The sequence below is a fragment of the Colletotrichum scovillei genome (genome assembly GCF_011075155.1).
Source record: "Colletotrichum scovillei strain TJNH1 chromosome Unknown Contig00009, whole genome shotgun sequence".
NCBI classification, from domain to species: Eukaryota; Fungi; Ascomycota; class Sordariomycetes; order Glomerellales; family Glomerellaceae; genus Colletotrichum; species Colletotrichum scovillei.
In genome coordinates, this window is record NW_023336267.1 from 812,083 (window position 1) to 835,984 (window position 23,902).

The 23,902-nt window shown below is 55.0% G+C and overlaps 8 protein-coding genes across 8 annotated transcripts; 5 read left to right on the top strand and 3 right to left on the bottom strand.

Annotated features, from left to right (window-relative positions):
* The first annotated feature begins 757 nt into the window (after window positions 1–757).
* On the top strand, window positions 758–3,812 carry HER10_EVM0006411 (PH domain-containing protein). The gene is made up of 2 exons (XM_035475995.1): window positions 758–1,552; window positions 1,688–3,812. Exons 1-2 carry the CDS (start codon window positions 1,454–1,456, stop codon window positions 3,071–3,073), a joined length of 1,485 nt encoding a protein of 494 aa, XP_035329468.1. The 5' UTR covers window positions 758–1,453; the 3' UTR covers window positions 3,074–3,812.
* A 533-nt stretch (window positions 3,813–4,345) lies between these two features.
* HER10_EVM0010347 (uncharacterized protein) lies at window positions 4,346–5,921 on the top strand. Its single transcript, XM_035479810.1, has 2 exons — window positions 4,346–4,737; window positions 5,036–5,921. Exons 1-2 carry the CDS (start codon window positions 4,622–4,624, stop codon window positions 5,799–5,801), a joined length of 882 nt encoding a protein of 293 aa, XP_035329969.1. The 5' UTR covers window positions 4,346–4,621; the 3' UTR covers window positions 5,802–5,921.
* Window positions 5,922–6,296: 375 nt separating this feature from the next.
* Window positions 6,297–9,618, bottom strand: HER10_EVM0005884 (uncharacterized protein). Its single transcript, XM_035475486.1, has 3 exons — window positions 9,182–9,618; window positions 8,722–9,116; window positions 6,297–8,669 (listed from the first exon to the last, which is right to left on the bottom strand). Exons 1-3 carry the CDS (start codon window positions 9,391–9,393, stop codon window positions 6,520–6,522), a joined length of 2,757 nt encoding a protein of 918 aa, XP_035329398.1. The 5' UTR covers window positions 9,394–9,618; the 3' UTR covers window positions 6,297–6,519.
* Window positions 9,619–10,073: 455 nt separating this feature from the next.
* Window positions 10,074–11,929, top strand: HER10_EVM0011277 (tRNA synthetase class I). The gene is made up of 6 exons (XM_035480713.1): window positions 10,074–10,438; window positions 10,516–10,865; window positions 10,920–11,001; window positions 11,054–11,185; window positions 11,239–11,477; window positions 11,534–11,929. The coding sequence occupies exons 1-6, from the start codon at window positions 10,315–10,317 to the stop codon at window positions 11,795–11,797; spliced, it is 1,191 nt and encodes a 396-aa protein (XP_035330075.1). The 5' UTR covers window positions 10,074–10,314; the 3' UTR covers window positions 11,798–11,929.
* A 458-nt stretch (window positions 11,930–12,387) lies between these two features.
* Window positions 12,388–13,698, top strand: HER10_EVM0007884 (methylthioadenosine phosphorylase). The gene is made up of 3 exons (XM_035477424.1): window positions 12,388–12,549; window positions 12,648–13,139; window positions 13,215–13,698. The coding sequence occupies exons 1-3, from the start codon at window positions 12,522–12,524 to the stop codon at window positions 13,613–13,615; spliced, it is 921 nt and encodes a 306-aa protein (XP_035329663.1). The 5' UTR covers window positions 12,388–12,521; the 3' UTR covers window positions 13,616–13,698.
* Window positions 13,699–13,864: 166 nt separating this feature from the next.
* Window positions 13,865–19,119, bottom strand: HER10_EVM0006896 (uncharacterized protein). Its single transcript, XM_035476469.1, has 2 exons — window positions 18,648–19,119; window positions 13,865–18,589 (listed from the first exon to the last, which is right to left on the bottom strand). The coding sequence occupies exons 1-2, from the start codon at window positions 18,684–18,686 to the stop codon at window positions 14,012–14,014; spliced, it is 4,617 nt and encodes a 1,538-aa protein (XP_035329546.1). The 5' UTR covers window positions 18,687–19,119; the 3' UTR covers window positions 13,865–14,011.
* A 360-nt stretch (window positions 19,120–19,479) lies between these two features.
* Window positions 19,480–21,488, top strand: HER10_EVM0012071 (uncharacterized protein; the record flags this gene model as incomplete). Its single annotated transcript, XM_035481474.1, has 2 exons — window positions 19,480–20,515; window positions 20,570–21,488. Exons 1-2 carry the CDS (start codon window positions 19,515–19,517, stop codon window positions 21,486–21,488), a joined length of 1,920 nt encoding a protein of 639 aa, XP_035330169.1. The 5' UTR covers window positions 19,480–19,514.
* HER10_EVM0013266 (uncharacterized protein) lies at window positions 20,942–22,565 on the bottom strand. Its single transcript, XM_035482630.1, has 2 exons — window positions 22,035–22,565; window positions 20,942–21,952 (listed from the first exon to the last, which is right to left on the bottom strand). Exons 1-2 carry the CDS (start codon window positions 22,231–22,233, stop codon window positions 21,675–21,677), a joined length of 477 nt encoding a protein of 158 aa, XP_035330305.1. The 5' UTR covers window positions 22,234–22,565; the 3' UTR covers window positions 20,942–21,674.
* Window positions 22,566–23,902: the final 1,337 nt, after the last annotated feature.

Here is a 23,902-nt window from a genome sequence, read left to right on the forward strand (position 1 = left end):
GTGGATGGTGCGAGGCACTCGGAACCTGGTTAGCATACATGAGTTCACTAGCGATCTAGACAGGGCCTTGTTCCATTGCTGAAACTGACCATGTTGGTACTGAAGGCTGCGGCTTGTCGAGGCGTTTGGTAGAATCTTAATGCTCCTAGATACCCAGCAGTCATCTTCTGCTACCTGTATCGTGAACCAGATGTTTGCTCTTCTGAGAATACGGTACAAACAGGCGATGGCTTAGTTAGTATCGGTAGAACGGAGGGGTAACACAACCACAAGGAATGGACTCCGATGAGAAAACCCTGGCATCTGAACCCTCTCTTGCGTTGCACTCAGATGGCCTGACCAATGGGCGTCATCATCTAACCCCTTTGACGTCTGCCCAATGCCAACCTGTCGGGTATGCGCGCCTCAGGTCGTGGCCCTGTTTTATCATGTCATCGCGGCCGTCACCTGCGGCATCAACGTTCGCTGGACGGAGAGAGGGAAAGCTTATTTGCGTCTAGGAGGGATATCCTGGTGGTGGTTGTTCACTTGTAGGTTATGGAATTTGCTGTGAAGTTGAGACGCGTGTTAGTCGTTGTGTGAGATTTGTGTGCATGTGCTAACATGAGACGATTGTAGTGAGACAGGAGGGCACTCGTCTCATCTCAGTTAGCGCCATCGTGCGTTGGGAAACTAAGGGACTTGTTGACGTCATAAAAAGCCCCCAAATCACTCATGGGCCTCCCGTCTAGCGGATGTGACGATGCAAGACGGACACCTACTATCCAGTAAGTTGCTTCCTACCCCCGGACCAGCTGAGAAGGGGAGCACTCGGGGATTTCAGCGTGGTAAGGTAGGGTCAACGAGGTGTCTCTGTGGTACCGTAGCCAGCTCAGTGTTGACTGTCAGCTCAATATGGAACTCGGCTGAAGGCAGGAGTAACGAAAGAAGTGGGAGGATTTGTCCCTTGGGAAGGAAAATGTCGAGATCGTCACAGGGGGTGGTCCAGACCGACCCCACTCTGGACAACCCTTTGGGGGCCCATTTGATGGATTTGGGGCCAGCAAGAGGGTCGTGCTTGTGTGCGACAAGCAAATCTCGGTGCAGCACTGCAGGTGCACTCCCAGCCAGGGGCGCTAAGACCAGGAAGATTGCGCTGGCGGCTTGGTGGAGAACGTCATTCGACCTGGTCTTGGTGCAGGAGCTTGGGCGGGTTTTAATTACCAGCTGTCACTGGCGGCGGCGGGGAATGGGCGATCGAGGAGAGGGACGGAACACATGTAATGTCCGACAAATATAACCTCTTTTGCCCTTTTCACTTTCCATGTGGTTCACTACATTTGTTCTCCCATCTTTCTAGACAACCTTGGACGAACGTTTCCAAGAACAATCCACGACACACCGTCGACACATCACCTAGTAGCATTCACGATACTCCTCATTCGAGCGCAACCCGATCTTGCACATCACGACCATGGCCGACACCAAGGACCTCCCCCAGAGGTCGGGGACCATCATGACCAACAACTCTGTCCTTAGCGACGATGCTGTTCCCGAAGTCGATCCCACCAGCGTAAGTGAATCAGTCATTTCGCGCAGCTCCAAATAGTCGAGGCGTCGTAGTATGGACCATTCGGCGCCCAATACTAGACGCCTCTGAGCTCCACAACAACCATCCACAATGAAACATGCTAATAGCTACATGCAGACCGCTGGCCTCCTCGCAGAGCGACTCCAAGCATGGAAGCACTCCGTTGGATACCTCGAGGACTATATCGGAGCCGTCGAGAAGATCCACAAGGCCCAGTCCAAGGAATACGAAAAGGCTCTCAAGACCATCTCCCATCCCTTGAAGGAGGGCCACCACTTCGACCAGAGCCTCGGCGGTATCGCAGCCTACTTTGAGAACATGCGCTCCAATACTCAGGCGATTATTAACACCAATCTCGAGACGGAGAAGACCATCAAGGGCTCCATCCTCCCGGTCCTCGAACGCCTGCACAAGGAGATCAAGCACAAGGGCAAGGAGCTGGCACACGGCGCCCAGAAGGGTGCCAAGGAGGTTGAGAAGGCTCGCAACACCACGCAGAAGCACATTGAGCTTCTCGGCTCCCAGACCGCCTCCTTCGAGTCCGCCGGCGGCAAAATGCACGGAACCGACGATCCTTACGTCGTCAACCGTGGTGTCCTACACAGACTTCACAAGCAGGTTCTCGAGGAGAACAACAACCGCAACGACCTGATTGCTGTCCAAAACAACTTCAAGGACTTCGAGGCACACGTTATCGAGGTTATTCAGCAGGCGATGGAGCAGTTCATCCAGCTCACCGGTGGCCAGGCCGAGAAGACTCGCGCTCTCTACTCCGACATGCTGGGTGCCATCCAGAGAGTCCCGGGTGATTTCGAGTGGAACGGCTTCGTGACGCGTAGCGGCGATCGCTTGGTCAACCCCAACGACCCACCGCGGTCTGTCGAGGCCATCAACTTCCCCAACATGGACCACGCCTCCGTCAAGCCTCTCATTGAGGGTTCCCTGGAACGCAAGTCGCGTAACAAGCTTTCCTGGGGCTACTCTACCGGCTACTACGTTGTTACCCCGACCAAGTTCCTCCACGAGTTCAAGGACAATGACAACACTCGCTCTGACCCCAAACCAGAGCTTTCCATCTATCTGCCAGACGCTGTCATTGGGCTTCCCAACGGAAACAAGTTCAACGTCAAGGGCAAGGACAAGAGCAAATCAATCAGCTCAAAGCTCACCGGATCATCCGAGCTGGCTTTCCAGGCCCACACCCCCGATGAGGCGCAAAAGTGGTTTGAGGTTATCAAGAACGTTGCGGGAGCCACCGGCCCCGCGGAGCCCAACTCCACGCCTACTTCGCCCGTCGTTGCCCAGGACGAGAAGATGCCTTCCATCGCGCCAGCCGCAACCACCCAGTCCGGCCATTCAGCACAAGAGGCCGGTGTTACTGGTCACGACCCTACCGCGAGCCCAGAGCTCATGAGCCCGGTCGACGGCCCATCCTCCAGCGCTGTGGCTGCACCCGCGGCTGCTCCAGCTGCAACAGCGCCTGTTGACGAGAAGAAGATCTAAGGATTCGCACGACACCCTCAGGTCTGAGATCCCTACACTTGCAGACCTAGTCCGATACCTCGAGCAGAGTCCTTTCGACAGCCCTATTTTCCTCAACAAAGTGAGGCGACTGCTACGGGCGGCTCATCGACTTGCGCACCACTGGTTGCCTTGTTGTTTAGTCTCCTAGGGCGGAATCGCACCTCATATGACTTCGACTTGACCACACCACTACACCTGATTGGTTACATCACTTCTGCGCAACATCACAGCCTTACATCCCCGTTGCTTTTTTTGCGGCCCTTTCCAGCACACGCGCTTGGAGGATACCATTTTGATTTATGGTTATATAATATAGCGAGCCCTAATCAAACAACAATTATGATCGTTGACTCTTGTCCGATTCCGAGTTCATTTACAGTCACCTTGATCGAGTCTGATTCCCTTGAATTAACCACAGTGACTAGAAAATCGAGTTGATAGCTGGCCAGTAGGATGTATGCCTTGGCGCAGGCTGTGCCTCACCACCCTCCTCCACTCCGAGACAAGGCGCCCATACCACCATCGATACCGCGTGGATGTCTGCATCTCATCGCGGAGCCCTATTTATAAGTGCAGAACGCTCCCGCGTCTTAGGCTGTCGATACCAGCGACATATTTGATTCAGTATTTGGCGCACACCTCGCTGTGGTCGTCTGCCGAGGAATGCGGCCAGCGTATTGAGTCAACGGTGCAACTGAAGAAAAAGCGCTCACCATGCCTATCGGTAGGTAGTTCAGCCACCAAGCTGTCAAAAAAACGAAGACTCTTTGCACTTTTGCGCAAGGGGGGATCTGCGGAGTGTAGGCAAACGTCGCACACCTTCGCTGAAAGTTCGGTGAAGGTCTGCTCATGGGGTGGTGTGGCACAAGACAGGACACCCCTTACGTTGCGGGCTTAGCCTTCTCCCCCTCCACCACCTTGCTCCCTTGGAGCTGCGCGCCGCGTAGAGAAAGGCAGACTGACGCCCCGTCCCGTCATCATGATTCTCCACGATGGCCATGCTATCGGTCATAGAATGCGTTGTCTTGTTTGCCAGGGGGTAAATCAAGACTCTCCGAAGGGCAAGTTGCACCTTGATGCACCTACGGTACAAGGTGCAGAAGTCCTGGGAATCGGAACAAGTGTCCGCTTTCTTCAAGGCAGAGGTGAAGGAGGGAAAGAAGTGTTCTAGCGCCTGTCCGTCAGCCCTGGACAAGAAACGCCGATGGCGATGTCCCTACACTGCGATTATAGTATCCTATGAAAGGCAGCAGCCAGCCTTATCCCATCGTGACCTGTCTATATACAGCCTGTATAGCTATCTTCCCATTCCCTCGGGGCGAAAGCACTACCGTCTATCAAGAACATCCTGGAGTCGTCCATCCTATCATACTTCAATGAAGCTCACCGCTTGGCCTCTCATCGCGGTCTCTCCAGCCCTGGTCTTCCTCCTCCAATGACTCCGTAGTAGCGCCCGCCCTTTTCTATCACAAGACTCTCTATCCCGCTTCGTTCCTCGTCCCCAGAGTTTCGTCCAAACCAACGACAATGACGAAAGCTTGGAAAGAGCACAAGGACGTTATCGCGAGGCTCTACATCAAGGAAAATCGTACCCTGGATGAGGTCCGGGAGATTATGCAGCAGGACTACAACTTCAAGGCTTCGTCAGTCTAACCAGTTTTCTTTTCCCTCTTTTCTTCCCAAACCGTTTGGATACATCTTGAATTTTCTCGGACCCCACGGAACCCCTCCTTTCTCGGCAACCCATAGGACGGAAGTTGGCTCTGATACGATGATTACCTTACCTCTCCATCCTGGCCGTCGAGTCCTGTTTCAATGGCATCTTGCCCCCCACGGGGGGATAATAGAGATGCTCAAATAGCCCTTGCAACATCATCCAGTCGAATACAAGGAATAGACACCAGAAGCAAAACTTGCTAACATCTCAACCCCATCTACCAGGACAAGATCATACCGCCAACACTTTGACCAGTGGGACCTGTCAAAGTACAACTGCAAGAAGCGCACCGCCCGCCGTCAGAGCCGCGACTACCAGCAGTACCCCGAGCAGCAGCAGTACACCCCTTCCGCTACTGCCGCTGCCGCTGCCGTCGTCATCGTCCAGGAGACTTACCCAATGAGCCCGCAGAGCTACGGCAGCAGCAGCGGCAGTATGAGCCCCGAGTCCGAGATGGACAACGGCGGCGGTAGGCTTGACGACGTGGACGTCAGCCAGTCGTATGGAGGCCATCAGTACACGTACGCGGGTCAGAGCCAGAGCCAGAGTCAGGGCCAGCCTGTCTTGCATCAACAGTATACCCAGCAGCAGCATCATCACCCGCAGCTGGAGCAGCACCATCGACAGCGTCAGTCCTGGGATAACCAGGTGCCGCGGAGCATATCCTCGCCGTGGGATCAGGCTGCCCTCCCCAGCCCTCCCGCGGATCTGAGCGGGGACTCGTTCTTCCAGATGTCCGGGGCGGAGGCGTTGTCTACGCAAGGCAATCATCGTTCGCAGGCTTATACAACCGTGATTCATCCTGACCAGTATCGTCAGCAGCAACAGCAGCAGCAGCACTACCACCGGCAACAGCCCAGCGCTGATCCTCGAATGATGCCGACGCGCCTGTTGGCTCCGGCTCCGCAGCGTCCGGTGAGGCCGGAGCGTCGGGAGTCTGTTCCATACCAAGGTGCTATACACTGTGGGTTCCATCGTTCCGGACTATAGGGGCGGAAGAAGGCTACCCTACCGTGACTTTCCCCTTTCCTTCTCGCTTGCCCTCTCCTTTATTGCACCTCTCCCCACCCTCTCTAGGCTCTTGTTTCCATCGGCTTAGGTTATCCTGACATGGCTTTGTAATGTTTGTTTCTCAAGTAAATCGACAAAAAGAAGGAAAACACGGGTGGTTTGGCTTGTTTCGGCTTTCGACTTGACTTGGCCCGAATGTATCTCATAATGTTCCCACACTTTTTCCTTCAATCTCTCGAAACGAAAACAAAAAGAAAATGGGCCTGCGAGGGAGGTTTTTTTCTTTCTGAAAGCTGGTCTTTGATGGAAATAAAGGTTGGAAACTTTTTGCAGTTTTGATGGATCACAGGACACAAGAACTTGGCAAAAAACACCTTTCCCATCCCTTCCCCTCCCTTGGCGTAGTCGTTTCCCACTTTGACTTTATATTTCTGGCTCTTTTTTGGAATTGAAGTGGTTTAGTTGTAGATTGTAGTTGTATTGTGTTTTCACCTGTCGTTTTTTGATTGCTTTGCTCGCCTTGTGTTTTCGTACCATGTGATAGAAAAGACAGAAAACGAAACATTGACCTTTGGAATCCTCTTTCGCCTCTCATGATGGTGGTATAAAGCCCCATTTGGATTTACTGAAGTCCTTTTTTGAACACCAAGAACCTATTCCTGAATGATAGACACCATTCTCAAATCATCCTCATCATCTACATGAAGTCGTCCTCGCTAAAGGGCTCAGTGCTATGGTTAGACCTCAAATTCATCTTGGCCGCGCCCTCCGCCAACCCATACGGGTCATGAACATGCTGCTTCCCACCACCGCCACTTCCACCATCCTCTCCATCACCAGCAGGCGCCGAGTTGGACCGAACCTGCACTTTAACCTCCCCCTGAATCCCGTCTACACGTATCGTCGAGACCGTCGTCCCGCCAGGCGGCGGCCTGAGGTTCGGCGCGGGCGCGAGGTTGACGAGCTCGCGGAAGAAGTTGTTTGCGGCCTCGCAGCCGTCGAGGAGCCATTTGAGGCAGATTGTGACGCGCTCTTTGGCGAACGGGTTGTGGTCGTCGTAGGCGCAGCAGTTTAGGAGGGGCACGATGCCGTTGTGGTTCACCATTTGGGTTTGTACGTCTGGGTTGCCCGGGGTGGATTGGCCGGGGGGCGGTTGGAGGAGGGTGGCGAGGATGGTGAAGATTTGGCCTTTGATGCCGGACCAGGGGTATTTGTGGGCTGGGTCGGAGAGGGATGGCGGGGGAGGGGAGGGCGGGAGGGAGTCGGTGGTCGAGTAGGGGCGTTCGATGATGGGGGTGCCGCCGCCGGTGGTTTGGTGTGAGGAGGATTGGGAGTGTTGGTCTGACGGGGATGGTGCTGTTGCGGCGGGAGGGGGAGGTCTGTTGCGGGAGGGGACGGCGTCGACGAGGGGTTTCTTGGGGACGCCTGCTTCGAGGCCGTTGAGGAGGGTGATGAGGTCATAGACGGCCTCCCACTCGATGAGCTTCTTCCTCGACTCGGCGATCTCGGAGGCGGTGGTGAGGAAGTCGAGGTACTGCGCCAGGCCGTCCTTGGCGCGCTCCATGTCCCAGGTGTCGACGGGGAACTCGGCCGGGTCGACGTTGTCCTCGCGGATCTGGGCCTGGAGGTGCATGAGGGCGACGCACTCGGGGACGATGCGGCTGCGGAAGAAGCTGAAGAAGAACATGACGAGCTTGACGTCGCGCTCCTGGTCCTTTTTGTCCTGCGGCGGGTTGCTGATGCGGCTGCGGAAGATGTGGTTGACGAGGCGGAGGAGGACGGTCTGGGCGGGGGAGATGATGTCCTTTGGTATGCGGAGCGAGTTCCAGGCGTAGGGGACGAGGGCCGAGTGGTGGAGGGCCTCGATGAGCTGCGAGGTGATTTGGAAGATGAGGGACTGCTCGTCCTTTTCCCAGACGGCGATGAAGACGAGCATTTCGCGGAGGAGGGACTTGCCGCAGTCGAGGGCGAGGAACATGCGGCAGCGCGTCTTTTGGAGGTTCTCGCCCGCGCGGGTGAGGCCCGTTCCCGCCGAGTCGAGGATGCAGGACTTGACTATCATGTGGAGGGCCTCAATCTGCTTCGGGTCGAGGATGTTGGGGATCTCGGTCAGGAGGCCCGTGAGGGGGCCCTCGCCGTACGACTCGTCGTCGTCAATGTCCTCGTCGTCCATCATGTCGTCGTAGCCCTCGGCGTACTCCTCCGCGGAGCCATCCTCCGGCCCGAGGTCCTGTTCGGACTCGTCGACCTCGACGACCTCGTGCTCCTCGGTGCGCATGACGGGCGTGTAGCGGTTGAGGAGGTTGCTCTTGCAGTGCTCCGTCCTCGTCTTGGCGAACTCGACGTTGGGCATGGCGACCGCCCAGCCGTCGTAGTTTACGTCGCGCGCGCGCATCCACCAGGTGTCGATCTCGCGGGATACGCGGTAGTAGGCGCGGTCCTGCTCGAACTTGTCCTCGATGTCGGGGTCCCACCGCGGGTTGACCTTTTCGCCCTCCTCGTAGTTGTCGGCGCGGACCTTGACCTGGCCCTCGGGGAACCAGTTCCACGCCAGCGGCGCGATGGGCGCGAGGACCCCAGGGGGGTTGTGCGACTTGTTCTGGGAGTAGTCTGTGAGGAGTCTGCGGGCCGTCTCGCACATGCGCGAGTTGCGCTCCAGCCAGTGCTGGATCTCCGTCTTGGCAATGTCGACGCGGAAGCCGGAGCCGTCGCCCATGCCCTCTTGCGGATCATCGAGCTGCGCGTCCTCGTCGAAGAGTACGTCGTACCAGAACGACATCTTGTTGCGGTCGTTTTTGGCAGTCCAGTTGTGGGCTTGTTGAAGGGATGTGACTAGGAGCTTCTTGTCTGTGAAACGTGAGCGGCAATTCTTACCTGAGAGGCCATGGGGGGCACTTACACATGTCGGTGATCTCATTCAGCTTGGCCCTTGAAGACTCGTCCAAGATCTCGCCATCGTAGCCCTTGCTCGTGACGTTCACACAGAGGATGATGGTCTGATAAACCATCTGGTCAAAGTGAACCGCGGCACAAATGTCCTGGGGCACCTCTGGTTCTGATGTGACCAGCAGGTTTCTCGCAATGTGCATGAGCTTGTTCAAGATGGAGAGGTCGTCCTTGAGACTGTGGTGGTTCTTCACAATGAGAGCAGTGCTCTCCTGAGGGGTGACACCCTTCTCCGGATCGTTGAGGCTCGACAGCGGGCCAACTGAGCGTGTGGTGAGACTGGGGATGGCGGCGCCAAAGATCTTGGTCAACCAGATCCATATCTCGACGTTTCTTGACAGCGTTTCCCTGGTTCTTGTTAGGAAAATGAGAGGTACGAAACTACAGTAAGACATGGCGTTGAGGGCACCTACCTGACGTGCTTGAAGGTATGAGTCTTCTCGAGGGTTTTGGCAATCATTGATGAGACCCGTGCGGCAGTCTGAGGCCCCATGGGCGGGATGGTGTAGTGGCCCTCAAGACAGATGAGGGCGGCCGAAAAGCAACGCTCCTCGATAGTCTCATAGCCCGGGGTGCCATCCTCGAGGTCGAGGTCCGGCAGGGACGGCGGCGGTGTGGCCGCCATGGTGTTGTAGGTCGATGAGCAATGAAGAGCACTTGTGACGTTGGAGATTGGGGTATTTCAAACTAGAAGCATAGAGGTAAAGACCGGCCGGAGAGGCGTTTAGCCTGCCGAGGGGGTATTCGCTAGTAATGAGTGGGAAAACAGGCCGTGGGCGAAGATTACTGAAAATACATGCACAGTTTAAGAATATTCTCATGAAGTTTTTGGAGATGGAGTACCTCCAAGGTGGCGGCCCCGGGATGCTGGACTGTCACTGTGGAAAATTTCCGCCGTCCGCACCGAAAAGTAAGTATCTCTGCACTACAAATTGGTAAGCAGATACACACAGACCAATTGCCATTTTGAGGTTCCAACAGCAAGTATGAGTGCTCTTGTGATCTTTCAGTGACCTTTAATTATATGTGTGGAGGATTCACTCTAGAACTCCTGTAATCGTCCTTCACAGATCGCATTCTACCGAAAGACTGTAATAAATTCGCCCTCGATTCGGCATCAGGGATTTACGCATCATGTCTCGGCCTTCCCGTAGTAAGAGTCGGGATACAACTGCTGTTCTGGGCTGAGAGCCCTGTGAAATTCCGGGCTGATGCAAGGTCGGTACCCAAGACCCCTCCATTGAACCCCCTAAGTTGGCCAATGGCAAGGGTGACAGACCTCGTAGACCCCTCTATCGGCCGTGTGCACCTTTGGCCCCCGACGTCCGCCCCTCGGCGGGGTAATTTCGCTGCGGTGTCTGCTCTTCGACGCGAATTTGGGCCACTTGTGCGACAAGTCACAGCTTGACTCACTCCGAATACCATCGTCCCACGACCTCTCGACACCTACCCCCGACGCCGCGAAACCTTCACAACCTCGCTTTCCCCAATACGACTACATTCTTAGTTCGATCACAATCTTTACAAGACTCGTACCCTATCCAAAATGGCGGAAGGCACAACGGCGCAGGAGAGGTTCGCCCTCATCCAGGAGAACTTGGCCGAGGTCATGAACCCCGAGATCATCGAGAAGATTCTGGCCGAGGGACGCAACCCCAAGATCTACTGGGGTAACAAACATCTCAATTACACTGCTGATACTCTTCGTCGGCGCATTGGCTGATCATTGCCTCCTTTAACCCTACAGGAACCGCGACAACGGGCAGACCTCACTGCGGCTACTTTGTCCCGGCCATCAAGCTGGCGCAGTTCCTCGCCGCCGGCTGCGAGATGACCGTCCTCCTCGCCGACATCCACGGTTTCCTCGACAACCTCAAGGCCCCCATCGAGCTCGTCGAGCAGCGCGCCAAGTTCTACAAGTTCGCCATCACAAACATCCTCAACGCTGTCGGCGTCTCCACGGAGAAGCTCAAGTTCGTCCTCGGCAGCTCCTACCAGAAGAGCCCCGAGTACATCATGGATGTCTACAAGATGAGCTCGCTCATTAGCGAGAGAGATGCGAAGAAGGCTGGTGCTGAGGTCGTGAAGCAGTCTGACGTGAGGATACCTAAAAAGCCTTGGTGCTTGGACTCGGGCTGACAATGGTGACAGAACGCCCCCATGAGTGGTCTGCTGTACCCCGTACTTCAGGTCTGCGACGAGCAGCACCTTGGTGTTGATGCTCAATTCGGAGGTATGTCCTGATTCGCGTATCTCGAGGGGGTGCTCAGGCTGACATTTTGCAGGCATGGATCAAAGAAAGCTGTTCGCTGCGGCCACCGAGTGGTTGCCCAAGGTCGGATACCAAGTGCGCGCGCATCTGTTGAACCCCATGGTGCCGGGTCTGAACGGTGGAAAGATGAGCGCAAGTGATCCTGGTAAGATTATTGTCACTGCTTTTCGGAAATAAATGCTGAACATGGCGTCACAGACAGCAAGATCGACCTTCTCGACGCCCCCGAGGTTGTCCAGAAGAAGCTCCGCAAGGCCGAGTGTGTGCCCAAGGTTGCTGAGGGCAACGGTGTCCTGTCTTTCGTCGAGTACGTCCTGCTGCCCGCTGCGTCGCTGAAGGGCAAGAAGGAGTTCCGTGTCGAGCGTGAGCGCGACGGCCTCGAGACCCTGGTTTACACCGATATTAAGCAAATGCACGAGGACTACAAGAACGACGTCGTAAGTAGCACACGGAAAGAGACGCGATATCTAGGACATGCTAACACTATGTTTAGTTGACGCCCCAGCTGCTCAAGCCCGCCGTGACCAAGGCCCTGAACGAGCTCCTGGCACCCATCCAGCAAGCTTTCCAGGCATCAGAGGAGTGGAAGCAGGTCACGGAGAGGGCCTACCCCCCGGTTGAGGACGACAAGAAGAAGAAGAAGAAGCAGCCCAAGGACAAGGGCTCCCGCTACCCCGGCGGCGGTAAGGGCCCCGCCGCGCAAGACGGCGCCGCCAAGGAGACGGAGCTGCCGGTGCGCCCGGCCGAGGGCCAGTGATTGTTTTGTTTCTTGCATAAGAAAGCGTTTTTAATCTGTACGTGCTACTACGGAATGGGTCGGAGTTCGGATGAAGACCAGCAAAAAGAAAGTCTAGAGAGAGACAGCTAGATACCTCAGATGAAAAAAGAGCATTTGAAAGAGAGAGCGGCCCCTGAAAATTTTCCTGCCTCATCGCTCCTGGAGTCTTGATTCCTTGAATAGACCATAAGCCTCTGGGTTATATCAAGGTCCCAATCATTCGAATCATCGTTGGTCCGTTGTATTTGCATTTTTTCCACCTCTCAAGTTATCAAGGGGCGTTTTTCCAATCTCGTCCCTTGGTGACCATGACGGGATAACGCAGTCAATCTCCTATGAGAAATCTGGTAACAAGATCGTGCTCTGAGTGTACTCGGAAAGGAACGACATCTCGCCGTGATCTGCGACACGTGCTGAGGACGGCGAGAACATGTGGTGGGGTGTCTACACAGCGGGATGCCCGGGACGACGCAATGGCGGGGCACTGAAGAAACGGCAGCACTCGAGTGCGGTGGATGGCGGGGTAAATTTCGGCGGGGTCGAAAAAAGATGTCAGACTCCGACCGCATAGCAAACCTACCCAAGCTTCCGCGCCGATCTACACTTTTCAATCCTCTCTCTTCTCCAGCTTTGTTATTTCTTTCCCCTGCTTTACCTAAGATACCCTCCATTTTCCTACGATCAATCGATAGAAAACAATACAATGGCCGACCTCCCTACCACCTTTGACCGTAAGCTTGCATCCACGCTTCACCTCCTCCCGATCCAGCCCAATGCCCCCCATACCACAAGCGCAGACATGAATGACTGACATCCTACTCCCCAACAGGCCCCGTCCACATCGCCGTCATCGGCGGCACCGGCCTCGGAAAGCTCGAAGGCTACACCCCCGTCGCCCAGCTGACGCCCACGACCCCCTGGGGCAAGCCCTCGTCCCCGATCAGCATCCTCGAGCACAACGGCGTCCCCATCGCCTTCCTCGCCCGCCACGGCCTGCACCACCAGTTCGCGCCCCACGAGGTGCCCGCCCGCGCAAACATCGCCGCCCTGCGCTCCATCGGCGTCCGCTGCGTCATCGCCTTCTCCGCCGTCGGCTCCCTGCGCGAGGAGATCAAGCCCATGGACTTTGTCGTTCCGGACCAGGTCATTGACCGCACCAAGGGCGTGCGCCCATTCACCTTTTTCGAGGGCGGTGTTGTGGGCCACGTCGGGTTCGCGGATCCGTTTGACAAGGGGCTTGCCGAGGTCGTCAAGAAGTGCGCGGCGCATATGCAGGGCGAGGGCGTCGTCTTGCACGAGAAGGGCACCATTATCTGCATGGGTGAGTTTCTTCCTCTCCCAACAAGAAGCTTAGGAAAACCAAGGAACAACAGTGCTAACGTGACGAAAACAACAGAGGGCCCCCAATTCTCCACCCGCGCCGAGTCGCACATGTACCGCTCCTGGGGCGGCAGCGTCATCAACATGTCGGCCCTCCCCGAGGCCAAGCTCGCCCGCGAGGCCGAGATGGCCTACCAGATGATCTGCATGGCGACCGACTACGACTGCTGGCACTCGTTCGAAGACGTCGACGTCGCCATGGTCATGAAGTACATGGCCGCCAACAGCGAGAACGCCAAGCGCCTCGTCGGCGGCGTCCTCGACGAGCTGTCCAAGCAGGAGAGCGGCGACCTCGTCCTCGCCAAGCAGTGGGAGGGCGCCTCCCAGGGCGCCGTCAAGTTCATGACCAAGCCCGAGGGCCGCAGCCCCGAGGCCATGAAGAATGTCGAGTTCTTGTTCCCTGGGTTCTGGAACTAGATGTCAATTCACAGAACCTTTTTTACATTTTTTATAGTTATTTACGGTCTGTTTCTCGGTATGAGGCACACGACCAAGGGTTGGTATACGTGAAATATGAGCGAAAGCGTATATAGAAGCAATGGTGAAAATGGCGTGGATAGATAGACTTGAGCCTGAGCATCAACTGTTCAGGGCGGTAGCGAAAGTAGTCACCAGGATAGAGACCCTGTGCAAAATGAAAAGTACGATACCAATGATGTTAACACTGTAGTCAATGATTTTGGTCTCATGCAATCTCCTCTGTGCTACGATTGTTCCTATCGCATGGTCCAACGCCTCGAAACGCCGGTTCTAAACCTCCTCAAACCTAAAGGAAAAACGTCTACCCAACAAACCACCTCGCCATGTACCAAATCACATCAAAAGGTATAATGCCCGAACACCCTTCTCCGCCGCCGCGATGTGCCAGGGACGTATATCCGTCCCCCTATCTACAACTCCCCTCGCGCGAGCTAGGGTTCCAAGACCCCTGAAGTAGGTAAGCATCTCCCGCATGAGAGGCTCGTACATGCGCGGATTGTTATCCGCATGTACAATGTTGACCTCTAGGACAACAGGCGGATCTTCGAGCTTCGTGCCTCCACGTTTGACAAGATAACCGCTAATAAGGGCCGGGTTCAGCTCGCCCAACGAAGAAGAGTTGCTCAGTCGATGCGCTAGCACGGCACCCCAGGTTTGGTCTGTAACGTCGAGGAGAATGGCGTCCCCTTCGACAGGGTCGGCATTACCGTCGCCTGGTGTTCCGCCCGGAGTCGCGGCGCTTGTTGTGTTTTCTTTCATGGGCGTGGCCGGCGTACCACTCTGCTCTGGCGAGACTATCGATGCCTGTGGAGTAGACACGGGCGTCGTATAGAAAGCCGAGGATGTTGTTGCCGGGACCTTTATTGCCGGCGGAACCAACTGCATGGATGGATTCGTATCGACCGAAATCAAGGTCAAGCTGACCGTTGCTACCGACTCCGTCTGAGCCAGACCCTGCCAGAACCCAATCTCTTGCGCATCCATGAAGCCGCACTTGGAGATGATAACTCGCCAGTGGACTTTCCACTTGGAAATCAAGTCATGGGTGGTTTCCCATATCTCGTGGTAGACGTCATTGAGCGATGTAGATAGCGCCTTGCCCTTGCGACCAAGGTTGTAAGATGCCGTCATCTGCTGGCATCCCCTGTTGTCAGTCCATGCCGCGGTAATCCATCTCTCGTCGATGCTCTGGGCGTAAGCGATGTGAATGCAAGTGTTCTCATGCATTAACGACGACGAAGATGGATTCGAAAGCTTGAAGTCGATGCCTCTAGGTAGCGACTGTTCGAGCATAATGGCCGGCGATGGCATCGGTCCGCCAAATAGCGTACAGCGGTCATACGTTTCTATCGCCAATTTGATCGCATCGCTAGGCGTCGGTTCTACTATTCCCGTAGAAGAAGTGAGAAAGTCCAGGGGCACAAGTTGCAAGACCAATTCGTTGACCGGGGTCTGCCGCCTGTCCGTCAGAGTCCTTTTGTGCATCTCAAAGAGCTGTTGGAAAGCAGTGCAAGCCTCCACAATAGACCCAGGATGATCTGGAGGATAGACAAAGTATATTACATAGTTCTTTTCCGAAGCATTGGCCGAAATGAGCCCCTGATTGAGTGCCTCCATGCGGTCACCCAGGCCGGCGACAATGTGAGGACTGACGGTTCCTGGTGAAGTGGCGATTTTGTCTACTTCATAGGGTAGAAGGCCATCAGCCACCTTGGAACTGGTCGCAAGGCGTTCGAAAGAGCCCAGCTTGAGAAGCTCGTAAACGTTTCGCATGCGGTCCAGGAAGGCAGCGGCAACGTCTGACATTCCATCCCAATGGGGGAAGACACAAACAACATTGACGTCCTTTGTGCCTTGAGCAGGACCCAGCCCCAAGCTTTCCCAAAACTGAACGCTCGCTGGCAAGACTGAAAGTCTGGCTTCTGCACGTCGAAGTTCCATGTGAGGAGCTGGGATTTGGAAGAGGTTGTTCGGCTTTGGCGGTTCTGTGTTGTTATCCCGCGGATTGACCGGCCTCGGATGAAGTCTGTTTGGTGGGCCAAGCAGGGGAACGTCGGGGATCTCGACCACACCTTTGAAGTTGCATGTGTTGAAGTCCCCTAGACAAGAGGGAATCACCTCGCGCAAAGCTTGCAAAGCAGTCCGGCCTAGGGAGGATAATTGGCGCCGGGTCTCCGGTATGATTGCCGAGTTCAGCGTGTTCGCATGCGCATCGCGTATTCTCAAGTTGCCAGTGACCGCTTGCTCAGTGACAATTTGAGCGATGGTGATGGTGTCTTCATCTGGGAGTGAAAGATGAATAGGCAGTGACTCTGCATCTTCAAAGTACTTCGTAATCAGCATTTCTGAGGCTTCAGCCTTGGCCAGCTTTGGAAGGTCCAAAGCTAACGTAGGGTCGGAATCCTCGACAGACTCAATGTCTCTGAGGGAAGTGACGTGAGACGCAACGTCGTCATCCAAGTTCAGTCTTCGAATGCTCGACTTAAAGGGCGACGTCGGTTCGTCTTCTGACGTGCTCGAGTCGTCTTGATCTGATACTAGGCTGATGTCATCGGCATCGGATGCTAGGTCATCACCTTTCCCGGGACTTGCAATCAGGGAACTGTTCTCGAGGTTGCCTGTGATAGTTCGGATCAGGGCATTTGTGTGTTCTGGTTGTTTCAGTGGCTTCCGGCCCTTGCCGTGTCGTCGTAAGTAGTCAGTAGTAGGCGGCCCTTGATGAAGAGGCTGGTTGTTGGATTCTTGAGGCAGGCCTTGAAGCGTCGGCTTCCAATCAAATCGACCCCCTTGCTCGTACTTCTTGTTAACAAGAGGCAAAACCGGATCAAAGTCCACGCTGTCGAATATGCTGCCTTTCCGCGCAGGGGTTGATTGAGGGGTGGAGCGGATATCTGCTAGAGAAGCCCGAACTCTTTTGTAGACAATGTCCGGATCGAAAGGACTTGATTCTCTCTTCATACCGCCTGTCCTGTCCGTGTTAGATCGCTGTTTTCCTTCGTCCATCAATGTGCTCCGCGCATGCTTCAACTCCGGCTTGGTGAAAATTGGAGGACTTGGTTCGGGCTTAGTATCCTCTACCGGAGGCAGCATCAGTTTTGCCGGCTCAGGCATAGGTACTGGGAGGACAGCAGGCATCGGTGGTCCGTCAGGCATGCCTAAGTCAGGTAAGCCAGATAGGTCGAGGTCATCGCCTTCTTCGTCGAAGAAGTTGAAGTCGGCATCAGTAATGTCGGTATCCCCAAACATGTCCGGGCCCATGTCGCCAAACAAATTGTCATCGTTGTCTCCCCCAGTAAAGGAGTCCGCCCGACCTTTGCCATTTCCGTTGGAATGCTCATTCGTATGTTCGTTTGCATGCTCGTTCGAGTGCCAACCGTCAGCGTAGGAATCATGTTGTAGCGTGCCATGCATCGTGGTCGCGTCGTGTACTGTAGCATCTGTCATAGCAGTATCTATGTCAACAACTGCCATGGTGACTCCAGGGGCACCTGGGCTAGAGGTCGTCCCATCCATCGAAGGCGTGATGCCTAGGGGATTCTGAACTCCGTCTGGTGGCGTTGGATACATGGCACCTGCGGCTGCCGCATTGCTAGCTCGTCTTAGCCCCAGTGGTGAATGCCCGTTTGGTTGGTGTGACGAAGCTGCTGCCGAAGCCTCCTTTGATGCCGCAGCTTCCCTCTCTTTCTTCCTCTTGGTGACTTTTTCGTCCCTGTCTACGCCCAGCTGAAACCAGGTTCTGGCCTCGTTAAGGAAGTCAGATGTCTCATCTTGCGCCAAAAGTACAGAATCTCCCAGGCCGTTACTTCGCGCGAGCATGACAGACTTCTTCCGGAAACAGAGGACTGCTGGCCAAGATACCGTAGCCACAGCGGACAATAATGGCGTCGTTTTCCCTTCCGCTTTAGACTCGCCAGGTTTCCGGCGGAGCATTTGCAATGCGATCCATGGACATGACTGTAGTAACGCAGGAGACAGCCCACGGGACTGAAGGATTTTGATGCAGGTTTCTCTCCATTGTGAGGATCTAGCGTCCGCATTCCTCCAAAGCTGGGCATCCGGCGTCTGTCCCAGGCCAAGTTCGGGGTACGCCAGGCCTCCGCCGACGAACCCTTGGTAATTCGCTAGAACGCCGAAAGGGGCAGCCAATATCTGAGAGCCTAGTGCAAGTTGGCTCGGACTTGATGGTTCATTCACAGACAAGAGACCCTCGCAACAGGATAAAGATAAACTTATGACTAGTGCGCCCGTCGTGGTAAGGTATACGCGGAATGTTCCCACGACTGCAGACTCCGCGTCCTGAGCTCTCTCGGTCTGACCGTCTCGTGTAACCTTGGAAGGAAGCAAAACGGTTCGATGATTCAGGGGGATTGCTGATACGCGGTTGCAAAATGATGCTGACGTTGTTGACAGAACGGCCGTGATAAATTGCTCGTATGCCTCCTTTATGGGAACAGAGCCAGTGCCCTTGGCATCGAGTGCGCCGGCTGACGGGGGTTTGGAATCGGGATCGGAGGAGCTTGGCGGTCCGGAGTTGCCCATCTGCGGATTCCGTAATGAAAGGTCGAGGGCCGAATTACTTGACGACGAGCTGGTTGGTGTATTCGAGGCTTGCTGTCCTTGAGCGCGACCCTTGAACAAACTTATTGGTTCAAAGGAACCTTCGTCAACCATCAGCAATGTTGCGCCGGCGACGCTGACACTACTGTCCAAAACCCTCGGGGTATCGTCGCCAGACTCCACATCCTTGCCCGGAATGTGGAAATACCACACAACCCGTCTGTTCGCATCGTAGTATACAATGTGGTTGAGGGTTCTCAGTTCGGTCTCGACATCGGCGGCGATTGAGGGAAAGCTTGACGCCTGGTCAGGAGAGGGCTCGTAGACTCGGTAATTGATGGTAGATATGTTATTCTGGCAGCAAGCTGTTAGTAGTGATTGCGACCCACATGTTTCAACGTCCAGTACAAACATTTAATAGAGTATTAGTATCGTATTCGCTCGTGTCCATGTCGGCGGTCGAGTCTCGCGACGGCGGGATGTGTTCCGTGTCGCAACATCAACTCTCGGTCGCTAAAGCTCCCAGGGGCCGCAGGAGCCGGTTCAAAGCTGTAGGCCGGCAGTCATAAAAGTAATGATTCGTTACGGCATCGGTTGGAATTCGTTATGCGACTGTGAGAGGTTTTGATACGGTTGTTTGGTTGAATTCGCGAAGTCATCGACTCCATCTCCGTAGGTCGAAAGCGCGACCAATGGACCGGCTTCTCGGCATCAACCGAGTCCAACACCGTTACGGGATTATCAAGCGTATTCGAAACGAACTATCTTGTCAACTGATTGTGTGATAATAGACACTCGGATGTCGTTTGTGTTTGGAATTTGTTGGATTCGTCGTCGAAGAGCTGATGTATCGCTTTGATTCACTTTGTCGATGTGCAAGCCTGGTTAGGTCGGTAAACCGCCGGAAATCCAGCACTGTCGTTGACACGCAGACAGCCCAGATTCACGCGGCTGAATGCACTAATAGGGTCCTGCTGGGAATCAGCGGGTGATGCTTCGGCCAATGAAAACAGCCAAAGTCCCTGGGCAGCTAACGCAAAGTAGTGGGGCAGTCTGGAAGTCGGAAAGGAGTTAGCTAATCCTCCACCGCCTCACCGAGGCCTCTCTTGCTCCAGCCAAGGTGAGGGCCCCCCACCAGCCTGCCGGGGACTCTTATCTAATCGGAACTTTTTGGGCAAGAAAAAAAAAAGTCCCCTCGGCCGCAATTCCTTCACACCTAGTCGCATTGTCGCGAAGCACCCGCCCGTACAATTTTCACCAGCGGTCTCCGACAAACACGATGAAGTTGACGAACCCAGGAACAGTTCCGGTCTACACCGTTTCCGGTGCATCGACCGCCAGACCTCTGCCGGATTGGCTGGCCAGACGGAGAAAGCGATCGCTCAAGAACGACGCGGAGTACCAGAGCCGAGTCGAGCTTCTCCAAGATTTCGAGTTCGAGGAAGCCAGCACCTGCATTCGCGTCAGTGAAGATGGTGATTGGGCTGTCAGTGCAGGAACATACAAGCCTCAGATTCACGTTCACAACCTCCCACAACTGTCTCTGTCGTTTGCGCGCCACACAAATTCTCTTACAGAGAAGTTGACGATCCTCTCCTCCGACTACTCCAAAACTCTACTCCTCCAGGATGACCGACAACTCGAGTTTCACACCCCGATGGGCTGCCATTACAAGATCCGCATACCCCGTTACGGCAGAGACTTGCTCTACGATCGGCAGTCGACCGAAGCACTCGTACCCGCCGTAGGAGTCGACCAGGATCGCATGGGTGAAGTCTTCCGCTTGAACCTGGAGATTGGCAGGTTCATGAAGTCTTTCCAGATCGATGTCGGCGGTGATGAGGAGGGAGCTGGGCTCCAGGGAAGTATTGATGCCGGAAGTGTCAACGCTGCGGCGTTGGCCGAAGGCTCCCATGGCCTTGCAGCTTTCGGAACCTCTATTGGCACGGTGGAATTCTGGGACCCGAGATCCAAGTCAAGAGTCGCGCGTCTAGGCTGCCAAGATGGTGGCATCACTGCCTTGGACTTCAGCACATCGGGACTATCCATTGCCACTGGTTCCGAGACGGGCATGGTTCAGCTGTTCGATCTCCGTCGCCCAGTTCCTCTCTTGACCAAGGACCAAGGATACGGCTTCCCGATCAAGAAGCTCATTCACATGACAACAGCTTCCCAAGAAAAGAAGATTATGTCTGCCGATAAGAAGATTATCAAGATTTGGGACGAGACGGACGGTACACCATGGACTTCAGTCGAGCCCATTGTGGACCTGAACGATGTGTGAGTAACGAAACTAATCTGTTTCCTTTTGAATTCTCACTAATCAGAAACCAGCGCTTGGTGCAAGGACACCGGTATGCTTCTGACTGCCAACGAAGGCAAGTCTCAACACTCCTTCTTCATTCCCAGTCTCGGCCCGGCACCACGATGGTGCTCTTTCCTCGACAACATGGTCGAAGAGATGGCAGAGGAGGTCCGCACCGAGACATACGACAACTACAAGTTCTTGACGCTGCCCGAGCTCAGACAATTGAGCATGGAGCACCTTATTGGCAAGACAAACCTGCTCCGTCCGTACATGCACGGTTACTTCGTTGCGTCGAAACTCTACGAACAGGCCCGCCTCATCGCCAACCCGTACGTTTGGGAGGAGGAGAGGACGAAGCGCATCAAGGAGAAGGTCGAAAAGGAGCGCGCCAGCAGAATCAGAGGCAACAAGAAGGTCAAGGTCAACCAGAAGCTTGCCGACAAGCTTCTCAAGAAACAGGAGAACAGAGAGGTTGTCAACGAAAAGGCCGGCCTGCTCGGCGACGATCGTTTCGCCAAGATGTTCGAGGACGACGCCTTCGCCGTCGACGAGTCCACCTACGAGTTCCGTGCCCTCAACCCCAGCACCAAGGTCGCCGCAAAGGATACTCACGAGGTTGGTGTCAGTGCTGCTGCCCAGCCTGTTGTGGATCAGGGCCCCAAGGGTCTGGGTAAGAAAGCTACACAGGAGTACCAGATGAAGATCTCGTCTTCCAACCAAAAGGGCCAGGAGCGCGACACCGCTTTGGGCGCCAGGGTGCAAAAGTCCGGCCGCATCAGCAAGACGCATCGTGGAAATGCCTACGGCGAAAAGGCGGTCACATTCGTTCCTCAAGGGAAGAAGAAGAACGGAGGCCCTGTGGACACGCACGACGATTCCCGGCCGCGCGACCACAAGAACAACGCAAGAAGAAGCGCCAGCTCAAACACATTCCGAAGACTTTAAGGACAAGCGCTATGTAATTTCAAAGGGCATAATAATGGTACAAGAAAAAGGACTCTATACGCTACGCAGATCCAAGTTCGTCAGTCATCCGGTCTCGACCGCCTCAGCAAATGAACCATTACACCAGCACCAAGCCAGTTGGCGGCCGTCATTCCTCCCATGTCCTGAGTTTCCTCTCGCATTCGCCTACTTCCGGCCCCACCTCATCAACTTGCGCTTCGACTCTGCCTCCTTGAGGCCCTTTTCGAGATCTTCCGGGCGGAGTCTGGGCGTGGGCGGAACGTCGTCGAGCCTCGCGCGCCCGCGATGGCTGCGTGGCGGAGACGAAGACTCCTTGACTGATCTGGGGAACTCGGTCCTTCGCGGCGTGAGAGCGGTCACGACCTTTCTGGCGGACTTGCGCATGGTCTCTCTGATCTTCCACTCTCGCTTCTTGGCAACGTAGAAGAGAACGGCCATGCCAACTGTACGAGTAAGGGCCTGGTTAGCGAATGGGGTTTCAAAGGAGTTGGTGTTTTGGTTTTTCTTGCATGGATTGTTACGTACTTCCGAGGGCGCCAACAACAGAGACGACGACGATGATGGCAATCATGGCTTCACGGGATAGGTTGACAGCTCCAGGGCTGTCACCAGAGGCTCCTGCCTCGGTATCGACACCATTTCCAGATGAGCTGGCGTCTCCAGGAGAGTCTGGATAGTAGGTTTCGGTCGCCAGAGGAAAGAAGTTGGAGGTTGTGGTCGCCATCTTGGTTGTAGGTCGAGGTGCCACTCGCAGAGGGGCAACGGTGAAGACGGTGATTTGGAAGGATGTTGGAAAAGTTCTTAGAGAGGCACAGCCAAGCAAGGTGGGAAGACAACCGAACGAGAGAGAGAGAGAGAAAACGGCGTCAGAATCGTATGAGTAAGGTAGAATAAAGAAGCTGAACAAAAATCGAAAGGATACCCGGCGCCACGATTGTGGCCCAACTCACTATTTACATTGTTCAAGCGCCCAGAGCATTATTTTCTCACATGGGGGAGCCCAGCGCCAATCGTCTACTCCATCCCCCTCCCCTTTTCACCCCGTCTACAAGCAGCCATACAGAGGAAGCAACCACTGAGAGTGATGTGACTGACGAAGCGAAGGGCCCTCACAACACCCCCGTGCAAGTGCATACATAGCATTTCACACACGGCACTTGCGAGCACGCACGACAGCACGTCGGCCAGGGTGTGCGTGTGGTCCAAAGACCCACGTCCGGGGCGCAGGAACCGTATCGAAGCACCTTGTTCAAGACCGTGGGGACTCCCAAGACTTTGAAAAGAGAAGACGACCTCGTTTGAGCCCAGGGGACGGTCGAAATAGGCTCGCGACGTTCCCATTGGTGTTGAGCGACCTCGAAGCGCCGGCACACGGCGCTTTCACATCGGGGCCGGGATGTGGTTGGCCAATCAGCGGGGGGAGCCTGGGATGGGCGGCTCGGACGAATTTGGTGAGGTGCAGGGGTTGAACTGCGTCCCGTCACAATCCTACCTAAGGTATTGTGTTAGTGTATCTTTTGAGCTGCATTTCCTATTTGCATTGCGTGTGTGCGCGGCCGAGTCAATCACTCCAGAATGATCTTTGAGAGGTTGACTGTCGCCGGCAGTGGATGTAATATCGACGAGCTTAATTGTGTGATGGGGGAGGGGTTCTCGCATTCCCCGTTGACATGGCGATCCTGCGGTGTGATGGCGCGCATCTGGAGCTGATTCGAAGGGCCTGCATCTTGAAAGATATGCTTTCCTATGGTTTCGTGCTCTATCTGTCATGCCATCTGCACGACTCGTCACTGTCACTTCTTTCCTCCCGCTGACAAGAGAAGCAGAACATATCCGTTGTATGACCAAAAGCGGGAAAGCCGAGTGGTACAAGCAGATCTTGATCTTTCCTCGATCAAGCGCGGGCCACCTCTGTTCCGACGATGATGCCTTGGAGGTCTCACTTGCCGCCTGCTGTCCTTCCCGCTTATTATTCACGTCGTTTCCCCGGTGGGGTTTATTTTGGCATTGCTTGGCTTTTCCTTGGGACGTTCTAAATTTGGGGGCGACCGTCTTGGCCTCCAGGCTGGTTTCTCGGACGACTTTACGCATCTTTCTCAGCTTGTCATCGCGGGGGGGTTGCTGCCGGAGCTATCGTGACCAGTCAGCACGTCGAATCAGAGGAAGGTTGTACCTGCACGGCCGAAGATCAAGCGGTCTCCTCTTCCGGTGGCCATGGAACGCATAGAGAAGCCGCGGCCAAAGACCTTCCCGGAAACTGTCATTGCTGACGCGGAGAGATGACAGGAAAGTACCCTGAAACCGGCAACTGCCAAAGGAGGGTCCTCGCTGGGATACGTTCTTCTACTTCTTCTGGATATCGGGTTGATGTTACCTCAATACAGATTACAGGT

Bases quoted from the DNA above. Each gene is read 5' to 3' on its own strand.
- HER10_EVM0006411 (XM_035475995.1), top strand. From the start codon at position 1,454: ATGGCCGACACCAAGGACCTCCCCCAGAGGTCGGGGACCATCATGACC. The intron at 1,553-1,687 runs GTAAGTGAATCA...AGCTACATGCAG, and splicing joins CCGAAGTCGATCCCACCAGC to ACCGCTGGCCTCCTCGCAGA.
- HER10_EVM0010347 (XM_035479810.1), top strand. From the start codon at position 4,622: ATGACGAAAGCTTGGAAAGAGCACAAGGACGTTATCGCGAGGCTCTAC. The intron at 4,738-5,035 runs GTCAGTCTAACC...CCCATCTACCAG, and splicing joins GACTACAACTTCAAGGCTTC to GACAAGATCATACCGCCAAC.
- HER10_EVM0005884 (XM_035475486.1), bottom strand. From the start codon at position 9,393: ATGGCGGCCACACCGCCGCCGTCCCTGCCGGACCTCGACCTCGAGGAT. The intron at 9,117-9,181 runs GTAGGTGCCCTC...AACAAGAACCAG, and splicing joins CATACCTTCAAGCACGTCAG to GGAAACGCTGTCAAGAAACG. The intron at 8,670-8,721 runs GTAAGTGCCCCC...CACGTTTCACAG, and splicing joins GAATGAGATCACCGACATGT to ACAAGAAGCTCCTAGTCACA.
- HER10_EVM0011277 (XM_035480713.1), top strand. From the start codon at position 10,315: ATGGCGGAAGGCACAACGGCGCAGGAGAGGTTCGCCCTCATCCAGGAG. The intron at 11,186-11,238 runs GTAAGATTATTG...ATGGCGTCACAG, and splicing joins GATGAGCGCAAGTGATCCTG to ACAGCAAGATCGACCTTCTC. The intron at 11,478-11,533 runs GTAAGTAGCACA...CACTATGTTTAG, and splicing joins AGGACTACAAGAACGACGTC to TTGACGCCCCAGCTGCTCAA.
- HER10_EVM0007884 (XM_035477424.1), top strand. From the start codon at position 12,522: ATGGCCGACCTCCCTACCACCTTTGACC. The intron at 12,550-12,647 runs GTAAGCTTGCAT...ACTCCCCAACAG, and splicing joins CCTCCCTACCACCTTTGACC to GCCCCGTCCACATCGCCGTC. The intron at 13,140-13,214 runs GTGAGTTTCTTC...CGAAAACAACAG, and splicing joins GGGCACCATTATCTGCATGG to AGGGCCCCCAATTCTCCACC.
- HER10_EVM0006896 (XM_035476469.1), bottom strand. From the start codon at position 18,686: ATGGACACGAGCGAATACGATACTAATACTCTATTAAAT. The intron at 18,590-18,647 runs GTTTGTACTGGA...GCTTGCTGCCAG, and splicing joins ATACTAATACTCTATTAAAT to AATAACATATCTACCATCAA.
- HER10_EVM0013266 (XM_035482630.1), bottom strand. From the start codon at position 22,233: ATGGCGACCACAACCTCCAACTTCTTTCCTCTGGCGACCGAAACCTAC. The intron at 21,953-22,034 runs GTACGTAACAAT...TTACTCGTACAG, and splicing joins TGTTGTTGGCGCCCTCGGAA to TTGGCATGGCCGTTCTCTTC.